The sequence below is a fragment of the Denticeps clupeoides genome, chromosome 4 (assembly GCF_900700375.1).
Source record: "Denticeps clupeoides chromosome 4, fDenClu1.1, whole genome shotgun sequence".
NCBI classification, from domain to species: domain Eukaryota; kingdom Metazoa; phylum Chordata; class Actinopteri; order Clupeiformes; family Denticipitidae; genus Denticeps; species Denticeps clupeoides.
Window position 1 is genome coordinate 34,920,732 of NC_041710.1, and position 18,801 is coordinate 34,939,532.

Sequence of the window (18,801 nt, forward strand, 5' to 3'; positions counted from 1 at the left end):
CCAACTTTAGCTTCAACTTTGACAGACCCTACAGTTGAGCACCCGGTCGGCTGGGAATGAGTGTTTGTGGTAGATGCCTGTGTACATGTCGAGTGCAACAATGGTGGTGGACTATCTACGACAGCATAATTCTATATATGTGATTTAATTGTTATGAAATGCTTGGCTAAAATGATGTGTCTTTATCCTGAACTAAGGTGGTAGTAGCCTAGTGGGTAAGACACTCGCCTGTGAACCAGAAGACCCGGGTTCAAATCCCATTTACCATTGTGTCCCTGAGCAAGACACTTAACCTTAAGTTGCTCCAGGGAGACTGTCCCTGTAACTACTGATTGTAAGTCGCTCTGGATAAGGGCGTCTGATAAATGCTGTAAATGTAAAATGTAAATGTAAACTGGGGCACCTGGGGAGGACTCGGGTAGTGGTGGCCTAGCGGGTAAGGAAGTGAACCTTAAATCTGAAGGCTCGAATCCTGAATCGCCAAGGTGCCACTGAGCAAGGTACTGTCTTCACACACTGTTCTCTAGGCACCTTTCATTGCTTTCCACTGCTCACTAAGGGTGATGATTAAATGGACACATCTTGTTATGTGCACCGTGTGCTGTGCTGCCTGTTTTATTTAATTTTACTCCTGCTATTTAACTCGAAGAGCCATGTAGTCCTGCTCGGCTCAGCTGTGTTTTAAAACTGTGTTGTGTAACCAACCCTCACAACTCCAAGAAGCTATTACTACTATTTAATTCTGTCTGCCAAGATGCTCTGAACCAGGAAGCACCATTTGAACCTCAACAGTCAAGGGCAAAATCTGAACCATGCCACCACCAGATGAGAGTGTAGGAATGCTGAGCAAAAATGGAAAAATAGTTAGATATAAATTCTATTCTAACCTAATATCTAGAAATTCCATTAACCTCCCCTACTTTTTAACACACTAAATTCCATTTTGAACTCTCAGGAATCTGAGGCTGTCACGAGTGGGCTGGACATGGCATGAAGGAGGACGCATTCACACGATTACACAGGACAGGGGTTCAGTACACACTACACACGAGACAAGGGAACATTAACATGCCCAATGACCCGACGGTGAACAGATACGAACAGGATAGCTTTATACAATTAAATAAATAGACACCAGGTGAACACGATCAGGGAACATTACACGAGACGAACATGAAACTCCGGTCCGGAGTCCGGATCCGGAGTAAACCCCTGCCGGTCCGGATCATGACAGTACTCCCCCCTCAAAGGCACTACCACCTGGGAGTGCCCACAAAACGGTCCATGAAAGGGGGGAGAAGTCCATAAGGACAAGTGGTGGCAGTCCTGCACCGGCGGCGTCAGGCCCGGGCCAAAGCACGGCTCGTCCGTGGGGGACCGGCATCCTGTCCGCCGTCCGCAGGCACCGTCACTCCGGTCAGTCTCTGGCACGCCCCGCTGGGAAGTTCGCCGCCTCCCTCGTCTCGGTTAACGCCGGGAGCACCTGAACTGCGCGACCGGTCTCCTCGACCCCACAGTAGCTTTCGTAGGCCATCGAGGTCCGGTCGCACGGATTCGTCGGTACTCCCCCGCCTCCGGAATCGCCAGGAGGAACATGGACAGCATGACAGATCCTCTCGACCCCACAGTAGCTTTCGTAGGCCGCCGAGAGTCTGTCACGCATGGGGAACTGATTAAAAACATGACATGGATCATGGCGGGGAACTGGCGATTACCAGAGGTGCGTCGCTGGAATCCGGACAAGACGGCGGCGTCGGGGGACGTCCATACATGGAAACTTGAACATGGAACTATGGAGCAGACGTCCTCCCGACCATCCACGGCTCCCTGGATCTCAGCGGGGCGTAGATCAGCTGCGTCCACGTGGTCGGGTCATTCTGTCACGGGTGGGCTGGACATGGCATGAAGGAGGACGCATTCGCACGATTTCACAGGACAGGGGTTCAATACAGACTACACACAAGACAAGGGAACATTAACACGCACAATGACCCGACGGCGAACAGACACGAACAGGATAGCTTTATACAATTATATAAATATACACCAGGTGAACACGATCAGGGAACTTTACACAGGACAAACATGAAACTCCGGTCCGGACTCCGGATCCGGAGTAACCCCTGCCGGTCCGGATCATGACAGAGGCGGTAAAGGCCTCTGCTGAATCCTGTGAAAATTTTAAGCATTTTTTATGGAAAAAGTGGAACACATTAGGCCCCAGATCATGCCACCTCTTGGCCACCCATCGATTGCACCACCAAATGTTGCAGTGTTTGATCAATTTGAGCCCATTGACACTTGTTGCATATGTATGTCTGCTTTTGAGTTTTGTTGTGCATTTGTGCTTCATGCCTCCTCCCTGCCTTGATGCTTATCCCACTTCTGTAAATTTGAACACAAGCACAATAATTCAGTAAGAGAGTGTCATTTAAAGACATTATAGAATTCTAATGCAAGAACATTTAGAACCACTTGTTTGAAGAAAATGCACAAGTTCTATTTTCCCATCTCTTCTGCGTGCAAGCATTTTGACTCAGACTGTATTAGGACTGTATTAGTCACAAACTCATTCAGATTTGTTTTTGCAATTTTTGGAATACTGACTAGGCATAAATGTTTGGAAATATGTTTATTCTTAATTAACAAGACACATGTGAGGGATGCATCAGAGAAGTGTGAGGTAGGGTGAGACCTAGAAAGAAATAGATGTTTACTGCTACTAAGACCGAACTAATATTCATTCCAGCATGTGATTTCTCAGTTTTGGTTTATGTTTTTAAAACATTTTCCAAAATCTTAAGTAAAATTGTTTTACTTGTTGTAATTATTGGGGTTGTGTGTAGAATTCTGAGGGGAAAAAAATTTAATCCATTTTGGAATAAGGCTGTAACAAGATGTAGAAGATGCGCTGTGAATAATTTCCAGATGCACTTTAAGCGATTACTTTTACTGCATGTCCAGAATAATGTAATTGATAAAGGCCTGAAGTGTGCAGAGGATTTGGCTGGTCTGTAGGGCGTCACCAGGTAATCGTATTACCTGGTGACTTTGTGGTTGAGTGAAGAGTAATGGGTGCGTTGGCAATGTGCGTTCCATAAGCAAATGATGTGAGTAATCTAGTATTTGTGAGGGTTGTTTCTTTGTTATAGTAAATATGTGAGTAAAGATGTATAGTATAAAAGAAGTATAAAGATGAGAGACAAAAATTACTCCAGGATGCACCATGGGGGGTTCATGGAAGCTGTGTCATATTGATTTGGGCAAAGTTCTTCTCTGAAACCGTGGCCTGTGCCATTCATGTGTGTTTTTTGGGGGTAGTGGTGGCCTAGTGGTTAAGGAAGGGGCCCCGTAACCATTTAGCAAAGTACCATCCCCATACACTTCTCCCCGGGCACCTGTCATGGCTGCCCACTGCTCACCAAGGGTGATGGGTTAAAAGCAGAGGACACATTTTGTTGTGTACACCGTGTGCTATGCTGCAGTGTTTCATTATGATTATGTGGCCAATATTTGCAATACTGTGGTCTATAGCAGTCATCAAAGCATTTCAATGCATTTCATACCGTGTATGACTGTATTTGACAAATAAAATTTGAATTAGAATTTGATTTGAATTTATCAGACACCCTTATCCAGAGCGCCTTACATGGCCGTAGTAGCCTAGTGTGTAACACACTCGCCTATGAACCAGAAGACCCAGGTTCAAATCCCTCTTCCATTGTGTCTCTGAGCAAGACAATTAGTGTCTCTAGGAGGGGACTGTCCCTGTAACTACTGATTTAAGTTGCTCTGGATAAGGGCATCTGATAAATGCTGTATATATAAATTTACCAGAAATTCTGCATTCGAGATTCCAACATTTGGGGAATTCACAGGGGTCAGCACAGCCAGAGAGCAATGGCATCTCTCCTGCCAAATAATCTTGGTAATCCACGTAATCTTGCACACGCTCACCATATTCATTGCATTTGTGTATTAACCTTCAATTACAGGATTGCCAAGCAGCATACCCAATGAATAATTATGTATGAAATGAGAAAGAAAGAAGGTCACCCAACTGAAAAAATAAAAAAATACACCGACCATTTTATACATACCATGTTAATATAGTCAAAAGAGTCTCAATCCCATTGTAATGCTGTGTAAATTAACACATAATTATTTGAATAATAATGTGCTTGTGTAAAAGTCTCATTGGACCCTATGTGTCGTTAAAAATACACAGCATCTCTGGACAACAAGGAGGCATGAAAATATGCAATTTTCATACTCGTGCCAGAGCTTTGAATCAGATTTAATGAGACTGGGTTTATGGCTGCCATGCCCCATTTTAACAAAGAAGATAATTATTCGATGGGTGTTTAACATTTTACCTTCAGTGTTCCCACCTTGAAATGAAAAACCACTTTAATAATGGGATTGGCAAACTCTCTCTTTCTCTCTCTCTCATCCGCCTCCTCTCTTTTATTGTCTTTCACTATGGGATAAGTGGCAGCAATTTGAAACGTGACGGAAATCATTTATTTCCTCATGGACACCGTCGCCAAGAGGCCTAAACACTGTCTTTTATTTTTTCTAAAGTATTTACAGCAGTAATTAAAATGTTCCTTTAGCAGGTAAGAGGGGCACAGAGATTTTTCATACTGTGTGTGAGCACCATAAAACAGGCATGGTGATGGCTCTACTGTAATGTGGCTGCCAGGATGAGAGTAGCTTCCTGGAATTCCAAATTGCATTTGCAAATTGTAATTCCACTACCGTTTCTTTCACCATAGCAAGAAACTGCTGCTGTGGGACCAAGGGCACAAAGCTTCATTATTGCCAGCTTCTTGCACCCAAAGGCATGATGGGAAAAGGCATAATTCGTCAATGGATAGGTTCTCAGTTTGGCTATTTGGACAATTAATTTTAGGGCTCTATTTATTGCCATAGCTTATCCTGGGTTCTGAAGCAATTTGAGTCTTGTTATGTCCTCTTGTGGGTTTTTTATAAAATGCATTTCCTGGCCCTTTCTGGAGGTTTTCATTTCACTTGCTGAGGCTTCATTCATTGCTCTGTGGAGGGAATGGCTCTGATGCAATTTCTCATCCAACACTATGGTGCACATCAGGGCTTTATAGATCCCAGGATCCATTTAGGAAGCACCTGGGAACAGTGAAAAGGATAAACAGACTTTTTGCATAGCCCTCCGCTTCCGGACGAATTTGAATTAAGTCATTACATTATTACATTTTAGCTTTGCCGGTTAACCCTTTCCAGACGTCCTTGCTGCAAAACAATTAGCCCTAAAGTATGTTTCAGCAACTGCAAAGTCTATTACTACATAGATTTATATTTCATTATTTTTTAATTGTATTATTTTTTCATTCTGTGCCGATGTACCTCTGTAGTAAAAGTAGCGGACCTGTAAAATATTCTTGGTGGGACCTGATTCAGAAGTAATTCTCACGTGTAATACTCCTTCCAAATCTCTAGGGGGCAGAAGATGTTTCGTTTGCGCACAAAACAAAAAAAAAGCGAAACAGTCATTAAAGGCGGAAGTGCAATGCATATTCCAGCGTCGTCACAACAGTCCAGCAATATTGGCGTGGATCGTGTTTTTCCTGCCACGGATCGGATTTAAAGAGTTGCACGATGCCTCAGCTTTTTGCATTCCTCTTCGTTTTGCTGTGCGCGGTCCGGGGTGCCGCTTCAGCGTCCGCGGGCTTCAGTACGGCCTCCCCGGCAGCCAGACGTGAGACTCGGTTCTTTTTACTGCTTTCCACTGTGAAATTGTTGGATAACGATGTGTCTTCTATCAGAGTAATCGGGGTCTACAGGTTGCTATCAGATCAGACAGGAATGCTTAACAGTTCATTTGTCTACGTCAGAAAACCAAGACGCTACAGTGGTGCAGACAGTGAAGTACCACAGTAAACCTTGCACAGTGTCGTGAAGACCAACATTGTTTAATGTAATAATTATAATAATAATAAGTTATTGAACAGTCAGCATCTCAGGAACAAATTTCAGTCTTTACAGTTTTTGATTTGCATAGTATGCCCGAGTTGATCATTTTAATCTCACTTATATTTCCACATCTCTTACAACATAAGAATTCCAAATTTATTTTCTTTATAAGATTAGTCTGACCTAATTGAAACCTCTTTATTACTTTGCCTTTTTATTGAATATTTCTATTTTCATCATTAGCTTGTGATGGCCAATCATCGTGTGAAGACTGCCTTGCCAATGTTAACGTAAGTCTTCTTCTTTTTTGCTCCATTTGTGGCCGGCTCCTTTTCTTCCTTTCTCTTTTATGCCTCCCTTCGTTTGAACCCTGACGAGCATGTTTCTGCTCAGCAGTGCCTCTGGTGTGATTCCAACCAGACCTGCACCAAGTACCCGCTCAGCTACATCTTGCCCCCCTCTTCTGTGTGCCCGCTGGCGAAGGCTCACTGGGGCGTGTGTTGGGGTGAGTACCCAACACAACATGAAGTTGTCATCACTGTTGTCTAGGTATGGCTATGAAGATAATCGTATGAGGTCCATTCCTGAAAGTTTACTTCAGAAAGTTTACAGCATTTATCAGACACCCTTATCCAGAGCGACTTACACTCCATATTTACAGGGACAAAGTGTCTTGCTCAGGGTCACAAATGTGAGATTTGAACCTGGGTTTACCCACTAGGTTTTTCCCTAATGCGATTATGCGAAGAATTCTACTTGCGTTATTAATTTTCTTTAGATGAATGCTGGAAAAGTCAGCACTGCACCCAGGAGGAAGCAGTTAATTAGCTGTTTCTGTAAAAACCCTGTTGAAGGTTCTTTATGTGTCTATGGACACCAGGTGGCAGTGTGGCATTAGTTTAAACTCTATAATAATGTTTTATTGATTGTTAAAAGGTTCGAGTCAATTATGTCAAAGTGGAAAACTGAGGATGAGAGGAAAAGTTTACTTAACATTTCAGTTAGAAATTACTCTGAAGGATTTTATCCAGGATGCACAACAGAAGTGTCATATGGACACCAGATCGCAGTGTGACATTAGTTCTGTCTCTGTTTTCAATCATATTTATCAATGTAATGAATTTGAATTAGCTTAAGGTGACACTTTCAGTATGTCGTTGAGATTTACTGTAGTAATGCAGTGATGGGCTTGGATGTTGCTCGTTGACCTGTCTGCTTTTTTCCTGATCAGTGAACTTCGAAGCCCTTGTTATCGCCATGGCAGTTCTGGGCGGGACCATTGGGCTGAGCATCACCGTGTGCTGCTGTTGCTGCTTCTGCAGGAGAAGCTCATCAGGGTAAACATGCAGCACGTCTTGTGTTTCTGTTCCTGATACACATTGTATATTCATCCCAAGCCTGCCTGGGTATTGTTTATACCACCACTGCAGAGGAGATGCTAATAATATGTCCTGTTTGGACAAAGCAGTTATTCCGTGCAAGCTGCTATTATTTAAGAAGTGGCTTCATGTACACAGCTACTTGAATGCTGCTTCCTCAGAGTGGAAATTATACAGCTGGAATCTCTGCTGCGTGCAGCAGCGTGATTGGCTCATTCAGAGAAATTCTGGAATATTAAAAAAAAAAAAAAAAAAAATTACATAAATAAGCTCCACTTGTCTATTCGCTGCAGATATTAATGGAGCTAGATGTTGGTATTTTTCTGCCTCTAGATACAGTAGATCTGGAATGTATTCAAACCCCCTTAATTTTACCCCATATTGACAGATAAACACAGAATTGATTACATTTTTGCAGATTTATTAACAAAGAAAAACTGAAATATTGCAAGGTAATCAGAGCATGTCGTCAGTATTTTGTAGAAACACCCTTTTGATCTAATACAGCCATGAGTCTTTTTGGGAAATACACCTGGATTTGGGGATCTTCTGCCATTCCTCCTTGCAGATCTGCTCCAGGTCTGGCAGGTTGGATGGTAAACGTTGGTGGACCACCATTTTTAGGTCTCTCCAGAGATGCTCAATTGGGTTTAAGTCAGAGCTCTGGCTGGCCCTTTCAAGAATAGTCACTGAGTTGTTGTGGAGCCACTTCATTATTTTAAACCTTTGGCCCAGTCTGAGGTCCTGAGCACTCTGGAAGAAACCCAAAATAAAAAAAGGAGAAAGAGAGAGAGAGAAAGAAGGGTGGCACGCTCCATAGAGGGAGCCTGGACCTGCATAAATAGGGAGAGAGAAAGGCCCAGAAAGCTGGGGGAGAAGAGCCCCAGATGAAGGAGGAAAAGAAGAGAATACACAAAAGGAAACTCTTTTTGACTCCCAATAAAGACCAATCAGATTGTCCTTTGAAGTCTCTGCCTTGTCCAAACAGATACAGGAAGACAGTGGTCATCCTACTCTGACAAAACTTTCTTGTTATGGCACCTCAAGCCACTTGCTTGCTTTTGACACCTCTTGTTTGGGGGAGTGAAAGTGATTAGTTGTCACATGTGACACCACAGTACAGCACCGAGTGCACACTGTGAAATGTGGTCTCTGCATTTAACCCATTGCCTGATGGAGTAGTGATCCATGAATGGCACCCAGGGAGCAGTGTGTTGTGTGCTTTTCTCAGTGGCACCTTACTTACCCTCTAGGCCACCACTGCCCCCCTTAGGTCACAGTTTGATAAAGATACAAGCAGGGACAAAAGCACAAATTGCCATGGACATTCATCTTTCCCTTTATTGCAACCAGTCCTGTCACTGCAGCTGCAAAACACCCCCAAAGCATGATGCTGCCACCACCATACTTTACTTTTGGGACTGTATTGGACAGGTCCTGAGCAGTGCCTGGTTTTCTCCACATATACTCCACACATAAAGGGCCATAATGCCCTGACTGATGGAGGCCTGCAGTGATGGTTGACTTTCTTCAACTTTTTCTCGACTGCACTTATGGAGCAAAGGCACTCACTGAATTCTTAGGTCATGTGATATTTCAGTTTTTCTTTGTTAATAAATCTGCAAAAAATGTCAACAATCCTGTGTTTTTCTGTCAATATGGGGTACTGTGTGTACATTGAGGGAAAATAATGAACTTAAAAGATTTTAGCAAATGGCTGCAAAAACAAAGTGAATTTTACAGGGTCTGAATACTTTCTGTACCCACTGTACATCAGTGTCTGTCATCTGCCAGGACTTAAGTTTAATTATTTGAATGGCTGTCCCAGTCTGGTTTATGCTGGTGCATTTTAGCTATTCCCATACAGCATGCACGGGCAGATTTTGAGATACAGAAAATATCGGTTGTGGACAAAGTATACAAGCTGTCTTGTTAAAGTAGAGTTTAGTTACAGAAAGCTTGCAGTATAGTTGCTCTCTTGAAACCCTTTTTTGTTGCTTCGCCCATTTTCATGATCATTTTTGTGGGTGGTAGTAGCCAGAAGGCCCAGGTTCAAATCCCACTTACTACCATCGTGTCCCTGAGCAAGGCACTTAACCCTAAGTTGCTCCAAGGGTGTCTGGTAAATGTAAATGTTAATAGTCTCTACTAACAGCAAGTTTATAGTTCTCAACTATAAACATATAATATACATTAGACATATAATTACATTAGATGCCATTACAAATAAAAACTACTACTTAAAGGTAACATTTATTTGAGAATAAGAGTAGGTTTGCTCTTTGCTACATTAGGCAACATTCAACTCATTACCTCATATTTATGTTTTATTTTTGCCATGTAACACATGACTTTGCATGACAATGCCTGATTGGTAAAACAGTCTCATGAACACACACACAAACCGGGGTGGCTTAGCGGCACAAATTGTCACTCAGCACAGACAAGGAATGGAAAATGGCAGATGCGACCGTCTCCAGTGCTAGATATTTTTTTGAGTAATGTTGGATGATAGTCTGTGTTATTTTGATTATATGCCCTGAACATGAGGACCTCCATGTACACACGTTTTAAATGTGCTCTTTTTGGAAAATAAATACTTGTTTCATTGAAAAGTTGCAGATTTCCATGACATTCAGTAGACAGGGATGATTCTGTGCTAATAAAAAAAAAAGACTTACGCAGTAACAACATAACAAGGAAATAGTCTTGATTATTTTTATCAATATTGTAATTACGATTATTAATCACAATTTTCAATATTTTATGTAAAATACATTATTTATTTTAAACAAAAATATGAACAAGGTTTTGCCGAAAACCAGCCTGTCAACATTTTCTGGTTTAAGAGATGACTGAAGGCAGGTGACTATGAATTTTTCTTTTTAGATTTAATAAGATGAACATCCATTTACCTGCTTATTTGGAAAAAACTATAACTAGATAGGGCAGGTCCATAAACCGATGCGTTTGTTTAGATTTGACAATGAACTAACTATGCAATATATAGAGGTGTGAGAACAGAAGCTGTGCCTTTCCTGTGGGGTGGGAAGACAGATCTGTAATATGAAAAATGTTATATAAATGCCATACTAGACGATAAAATAAAATCTTACTAATGAAATGTTATGCATTGATTCTTTGTTCACTCGTTATTATAGTCGTACGTGGCGCAAAAGTCAATTTGGTTGCATGATTGAATGATCACGGCACTTTTCAATTCACCATTGTCATGTCTCTCCTGCCTGTGTGTCTTTGTGTAAACACATGCTGCTTAGTTTAGTCTGTTTGGTCTTACCTTTTATAGCCCAGACCTTCAGGATGCAGTTTTGGAACAGTATGCAGTCTTTGGCTCAACGTTGAAAATAGGATTTATGAGTGAATGTGTTCAGCAATCGGAATCTTATTTTGGCCTGAGTATATCCATCTTTCAGACTGGGTTGGGTTGCTACAGGTTGATTATAGAGGTAACCATATTACGTCCAATGATTGGACCAAGGCTAATAAGAGGTGGGCTTTTAAACATATTCATGACTGGATATGTATGTATGTGTGTGTTCTTAGATATGACAGAGAAGAATCAAGTATTACCAGAAGACGAGAGGAGGCTCGGCAGCGCCAGCAGGAACGGTGAGGACTGATTCCTTCTACCTTCATTATTCATGTCTTCACTTCTTGCAGCATCCCAGCATCTGACAACTTTAACCTGAGAAGAGCTTCAGCCTATCATTACCGTCACTGTCCTTCAAGACGATCACAAACCTGCCACTTCATTAGCATGCATGGTCCTTCGGCCACTTTATTACGACTGCCTATTTTTTCAGCCACTTTATTAAGGCCACCTACTCCTTTGGCCGCTTTATTATGACCACCTGCTCCTGTGGCTGCTGCCCACTCCTGCGACCAATACCCAGAAAGGCCCAACAAAATCTCTCATGGAATTTTGGTTTCTAGTTATTATTATTGTTATTATTACTACTACTAGGCTATGCAGATAAATTCACGTGGTCTAATTCTTTTCTTACTTGAAAAGGAAGGATGGATGGATGACTCCCTTAGAAATTGCCTATGAAATCAGTTTTATTTTTCTCTAAATGTATTTTTTCCATTTAACTCCTCTAAATTCTGTGTTTTCCATTATGAATGTATGTATTCACCTAAAAACTGATTGTGGAGTGGAGGTGAAAAATGTACAAATGCAATATGAACAGGAACCATGTTAATAAATTCACGTTTGAATTAGCTGATTTGTTTGCATGACCTAGAGTTTTCTGAACTGTGTGGAGTTTGGCAAGTTTGCATGGAACCGATCTAACAGCCTCTTCACCATCGTTGACCGCATGAACGCCCTGCCTCAAACGGAAACAAGCATAGTGCACTGCAAATTATGCACAATTCTGCGTTCTACAACGCAACGATTCCATTTTATTTGCTAGATTCTGCGATTCTGTCTGCATTTTCCTATAGAGGACTGCCTATATCAGCTGATATGCCCTACCTCAGATAATGAAGTTATGTCACACATAAAACTTTCTCCTCTAGGATGAACTTCACTCTGCTTGTTTTTTTCCCTTGCCCTGTCTACTTGATTATAGCACTAACAACAATAATGCCCTTCATTGTGTATGGGGAAGCCATTTAATGAACATTGCCAGTAAACTGAATAAACCTGACTTCTGTACTTTTTTAGGTTTGCAATGGTTAATTTGATCCAGTAGCTTTCCTTGAGTGTTGATCAGTGGTCAGTTTTAACATACACTGTCACTGCTCAGAGCTCAGAGAACTGAGCGTTGCTTTGTATGTTCATTTAATTTAATCTCAAATTGGTTTGTACCAAAAATAATCAAGTGTAATTTTTGTTCCATTCTAATGCAGTTTGGCATTTAAGTCTGTTTAGACCACTTGCAGTGGCTCTATTTTCTTCTCTGTTCTGCTCCTTAAAGCTAAAGTCCTGTGACACATGTTTTGAGGTAAAAGCTTACATGCGGTTTCCTTTTTCTCTTTGACAGGAAAGCAGAGAGGATGAGCAGACATGATGACATTCGTAAGAAATATGGTACGAATAACATATACGTATCTCTGATCCCTCTGGAACTCCACACCTACTCACCAGGTCTAGGTTCAGCACCATGTTAGCATAAAGTGCGGACACTCACATTCAAGGTCTTTACTGTCTTCATACATACGCATGTCATCGCTGTGTTCAGCACTATCAGGCGTTGCCTCTAAATGTGGCAAGATGTCACCATTGAGCTGAGATCAGTCAGTTCATCATGTAGTGAGCTTGTGACTGCTGTCTATACACCCGGCTGCTCCCAGGCTGACCAGTTCAAACACTGTGGCTACCCTCAATAATTGGCAGAACAATGTAGCCTCTCCATCTCTCAGGAGTTCTTGGAGCTGCAGCGTACCAAGGCTCTTACCAGGATTTACCCTCTTTAACACATTTTACTGCCTGCAAATAGCAGAGAACTGTTCTGGTTATGCTCAAGGTCTCTGAATTTCCTAATGTGGGCAGTCTTATTTGTATACAACATTCAGTCTAGTTACAAAGTCTTTCTCTTTTCAGTATTTATTGACACACTTGCAAATATCTATCGACCCTCCTCCACTAGGGCATGTTATTCTTACGATTGCCCTGATATGGACTCAGTGTGAAATACGTTCACCCACTCACAATGCATCTTTCTTTATTCTTCCCTGAGCTCTGATTAAAAGCCAACGTAGGTAAGTTTTCACCCCATTGGCAGCAGATCCATGGGCCATTGCATCTAATTGTCCCCAACCTATCCCTGTCATCCCATGTCATTTTGTCTGGGCCATAGTACTGTTGTGCAGGAATCTGCAAGAATATTGGGGAAATGTCATCTTCATGGAGGAAATTCATGAAACTGTGCACAGTGTCCTGTTAAATTAGACATCTGTCCTGGTGCAATATTTGGAGCCGAAAACGACAACACATGAAAAGCCAGCAACATCTATGTTAAGTCAGGCATGCATTCATGCAACCATGTTTCAGTCAAACTGCACTTACGAAATTCTCTGTTGGATCTTACCCAAGCTGTAAACTCATCCGTTTTATTGTCCGATGTGAAGGGAACTCACAGTAAGAAACACTGATGTGTGAGGCTAATTGAAAAAAGGCTTCAAATAAAGTGGTGTCAGTGCAGGGTTTGTAATGATTTGTCCAATAAGAGAAAAAGTCCTACAGTTGTAGAGATGGAGAAGTCCAGTGTCGTATAGAGCATTTGTGTATGTTTGGAGTTACTGGACAGTGCAGAGTAGTTTTTTAGTCCAGTGTCATCACTTGTCCATTTTGATGCTACTGGTCCATTTGAAGATCCCTGAAGATCCCTGTAGTTGTAATGGTGGTGGTGGCTGTGGTGACCCTCTGGTTCGTTTCATGCTCAGTCGTCGTTCAGCAGTTGCCAGGAACCAGGATTTATCTGCTGGTCTCTTCACTGGAGTCTGCCGGTGGTCTGTGTGCTTGATTCAGTGTCTCAGAGAGAACAAACAGAAGCAGCGGCAGATGGTGGCATCGTACAACTGAAATATCGTACGACTGTGCTTATAGTGGCCCGGTACCCTAACTAGGACAGCCTAAGTAAGGTGAATTTAACACTGTGTTTGAGTAGGTGACTAAGTGGATTTAGCAATTGACATTGTGTCTGGGACTTTAACAGAAGGCCAGAGTGAGTCCCGAACACAAGATTTTTTTGGCAGTTTCTTTTTACATTTATCAGAAACTTTAAGTAAATACAGTTGTATTTTTTTCTATATATCTTTACTAATTTATTTAATACATAAGACCCTGCATAGTAAAATGTATATATAAAGGTTTTTTTGTTCCCTTTCTCCAAGGCCTGGTTCCTGACTCTGACCACCCCTACAGTAAGTTTGAGAATGAGTAAAGCAGCAGTGTTACACATTCATCACCCTGAGGGAAAAGATGCTGGAATAACATCTCCAGATGTTTCACTTCCTCTGTCACATCTGTCATTTCATTTTGATTACATTCTTGTATGTGTGTAGGAATCTTCCAGCCTTTTAAAACCACTTCAGTTACATTATTTATAATGATTTCTCCTCTTAACATTACATAATTTTCCTAATAAAAAATCTTGTTTTAAACAAACACATGCAGTTTAATGTATTTTTAAAAGCATTTCCTGACTGTTCATCTTCCCCTTTCTAAGGGGATGCTGCATTTTAGATAATATACACTTTTTTTAATTGCATGATTGAAAGTACATGCAAGACTGTCTGCAGGCAACTATACCAACAAAAGATGTATAAAAGCTCACAACACACATGTAGCACACAACACATATGCAACTGGCAATCAAAATAACTCAAAACAAAGAGACCATGAGAACCAGGCCATTGCTTGTATTCCATCCTTTCCCCTCTAAAGTACAGACTGGCCATTCACCTTAGGCCATGGTATGCGTGTAACCCCGAAGCCTAGTTTGTCTACCGTGATGCCTGTTCACCTGATACCATTCATAACCTGTGGGAAAGCAAGCTGTGACATTTGTTTAGGCTGATTGATGTCAATACTTTATTCTTCTACGCATGAGAGACAACAATTTAAAGACGCTTGCTGCAGTTGCACAAGAAAATTGAATAAACTGCAATGATTGGGTTTCTCCTGTGATGCCTAATATAGATTATTCATAATTCTTCACAATTAAGATTAACCTTGAATTCTTTCTTATCTGACTTATTTCTGTAATTGTGCTATTTGGGTGGTTTCTTCTGTATCTCATTTGTCCTTAATCAGATATCCCTTACCTAAAAATGAGAAGGAGAGAGATTTCAACAGAGCAAGCTTTATGTACAATGCTGCTACCACGCATATTATTCATGCTGTATGATTACATATGATTGTTATGTAATGAAAAATGCATGAGAATCTTCCTTAAAATACCCAGAAGGGGGGTTTGCCAGATGTTGGTGACTGCAGGAGTTAGGACAAAGCACTTTTTGTATTCTCTGCCATGCCTGTTCCATTTTTGTCTGTGGAATCTGCTAAATAAAGTTTTGAATTTTAAATTGATGTCTTTTGGTTAGTTCCAGGGCCATGAATGTTGTTATGCTAGCCTCAAAGAGAATCATATTGATTTTATTCAGTCACATTTTGTTGCAACTTTGGTTTTTGAGCAGTTTGAGCAGCATGGGTGTGGCTTCAGAGGTAATTTCAGCATTTTACATGAAATCTTCTGCATGAGCTTGCCTCTGTGCAGCCCTTCCCCATTGGAGTGGTAGTAGCCTAGTGGGTACATCTTGCTCCCTGAGTGTCTCCAGGGGGACACTCCCTGCAACTACTGAAGTTGCTCTGGATAAGGGTGTCCACCAAGTGCTCTATATGTAAATTGTGAATGTTCAGCTTCTTGACCTTTTTTTTTTTTTCTTTCTCAATTTTAACCCATCCTGTAAAATCTTAATCAAACTCTTTCATTACATTTATTAACCAAATATGAATCCTGGTGCCCTGAGGCCTCCTGCCATCTGACATCAAGAAACATTCATGCAACGGTTTCCCAGACATGGTTTAAATTAGGCTAAGAGTAGGCCTTAATCTTAATCAGTCTCTAATAAAAAGCTTTCTGAAACACATCCTAATTGCAGATTAGGATTAACAGTGCTCGCCTGATTTAACCAAACTGAGGTTACCTATAAAACATGGAGTGGATTTAGAGTAATATGGATGTTTGTTTAAATATTTGCCAACCTCTGCTCCCAGGAATGGCAACTCTCCCCACCGTCCTTCCCAAATGGCACCTGGACGAGGAAACCAGTTGTTTTGCTAGTACAATTATATATTTGTCAATCAGAATGCTGAAAAATGGCACAGTCACAGTTTTTGACCAAAAAAATCTTGCTCTGCCAATTTTCAATGGACTTTCAATCCCCACATGTCCTGCCTCATCATTTACAAATCATGGACAGCATGCTTTCTCCTGAAGACTCGAAGACTAGGTGTGGCCAGTTGATTATAGGCTTCACCTCTCTGATTGCAAATCCTGCAGTGTAGCACTCAATCTTGGACATTTGCCGTACCAGCAGGGCCTTTCTGGATCCACTAGTCCTTGCTGTATTGGATTTAAACTGGATATAGGTGTAAACAAATCAATCACTTGCGCCAGAGTTACATCCTCCCTCTGCAAGCTGCTCCACTCATCCATAGACATTACTGGCAAAACACCATGACCAGGCCATGGAAGTGGCTGCTACAGATCATCAGGTACAGCACATTCATCACACAACACCGTGGATATCTCCCTGTCTACCTCAGATGCATTTTGAGAGTCTACATGTGCAATGAAATCATGATGTAACCACAGTGTGTTGACCATGTCTACATCCAAAACTTGAAACTTCCAAGATATCTGAGACTCTCCGGTCTAGTTCTCGAGACTCCTGACCTTCTGGAGAGGGGTTCACTGAGTCTTCTTGAGTCCATCAGCATCAACATTGTGATGCCCAGATGTAGTGAATATAAAACTTTTATAACGATATAAAAAAGTGGCTTGTGGCATCTAACTTTGCACTGGTCTGCATAAATGAATGGATCATTATCAGTCAGCACCTTGAAAGAAGCACCATATAGGAAGTTTTGAAACTTCTCACTTACTGCCTACGTAAGAGCCAGAAATTCCAACTTATTTCTCTCACTTTTAGAGAGACCAGGACTGGCATAAGCAGTCACTCTGGTTTGACCATCTTAACCATATGCAATGCTGAACCTAGACCTGTGAAACTGGCATCCGTGTGTAATAAAAATGGACAGGTGCCGGATTTCAACCTCTCAATAATTAAATCCAATGCTGCGTGACAATCAGATGTCCATGAAGATAGTTTAGTTTCAAAATTTACAATTAAATATCACATCATTCACAAATGTATTTCTTGATTCAGCAACTAATGTAACACCATTTCCCAAACTGATAAACCTGCATTTACAAACCACCATATGTATTTGTGATTGCCCTTACATTTTTTTGTCGATTTTTGAATCACATCATCTGATGTTTGAGAGTTTGATTTAATGTTTTTGCGCTACTTTCACACATTTTTGTGGTCTCTTGGAATTGCAAAAACACAAGTTTATAAATGAATTGGGAAATAAAAGTAATACATATAACTCAAATCCTCTGGTGTTTTGTTGTGTTGGTAACTGTTTCTGCTGAATTTAAATGAAAGTTTTTCTGCTTGCTCATCTCAAGTGGTGTCCATCACTGAGACCAAGACCATTCTTTTACAGCAGCAACTTTGTCTAGATTAGGTAGATCCCACTGGTCTCCACAATGATGGACCCACCGCTGGGTAAGTAAACACCCCCACCACCCGAGCTGTCCCCAGCTGGTCTGCAGTGTCTGACAAGCACAAAGTCCAACCATCACAGCTCTTCACTGACCAGAAGGCACCAGTCCTGACGCCAAGCCCCACGTTCTTACAGCTCTCTGGCTTCACCTGGGCTGACACCTACGTATGTTGTCCAGCGGGCCAACAGTGTGGAGTCAGCTCTGCTGGAGGTCACTGCAAGTGTGCAGGGCAGCGGCTGCCTCCCATCCCAGCCCAACCTCCACTGGTTCCACCACATGTTGCATTAGGTAGTCCAAGACCAGGGTCTTTGTTGTGTGTGTGTGTGTGTGTGGTGTCTGTCATTCCATTCTTTTTTAGTTTATTAAACTCACAGTAATTTCAAAATGTTGTGCGCCTGTGTCTCGTTCCTCACTGCAATGGCATGACATTAAATTCATGTTCTTTGAATTTTCTCAATGATTTCAGCTCATTGTTTCACGATGTTGCACTAAGCCAATCTTCATGTAGAACTCAACCAAACCATGGCTTTTGATGTAGAAGGCAATGTCAAAAAATCCTACAAGGACAACTGACCTTTATTTGGGTTTAATCTGAGTCTCCTTAATTGAATGTTGTAATTAAATCAAAAGGTACTTGAACAGAGTTAACAGGTATGCACAAATACCCAGAGGTGGGTAGTAACGAGTTACAATTACTTCGTTACATGTACTTGAATAACTTGTCTTCTAATGGTAGGTTTACTTTTACTTGAGTACATTTATGAATTAGAAAATCTACTTTTACTTTAACTCTCGACTCATCGCTTTGATGCTTTATTTTAGCTAGATAGATTTATTATATGACCATGTTTCACAATTCGGATGTAGGAACATTTCTCAAATGATGTCATGTGATTAATCAGATATAGCCATGCAGTCACATGAGCACACCCAAAGTCTGGTGACATCAGCACACTCGTTACTTGGCAACTCGAAAGTGCAGACAACACAGCACAGACAAGGAATGAAAAATGGCAGATGTGACTATCTTCAGTGCTTAAACCAAAGGTAAGAGAAAGAATCACAGTCTTTCATATAGACCTTTTTAGCTAGCTTGTAAATATTTTGTTAAATGCTGCCATAAGCTAATCAAACCACTTTTC

General features: G+C 41.3%; 1 protein-coding gene across 1 annotated transcript; it reads left to right on the top strand.

Moving 5' to 3' along the window:
- The first annotated feature begins 5,493 nt into the window (after window positions 1–5,493).
- LOC114788426 (pituitary tumor-transforming gene 1 protein-interacting protein) lies at window positions 5,494–15,386 on the top strand. The gene is made up of 7 exons (XM_028976993.1): window positions 5,494–5,737; window positions 6,196–6,242; window positions 6,349–6,457; window positions 7,184–7,289; window positions 10,896–10,961; window positions 12,341–12,387; window positions 14,193–15,386. Exons 1-7 carry the CDS (start codon window positions 5,638–5,640, stop codon window positions 14,240–14,242), a joined length of 525 nt encoding a protein of 174 aa, XP_028832826.1. The 5' UTR covers window positions 5,494–5,637; the 3' UTR covers window positions 14,243–15,386.
- The last annotated feature ends 3,415 nt before the right edge of the window (window positions 15,387–18,801 follow it).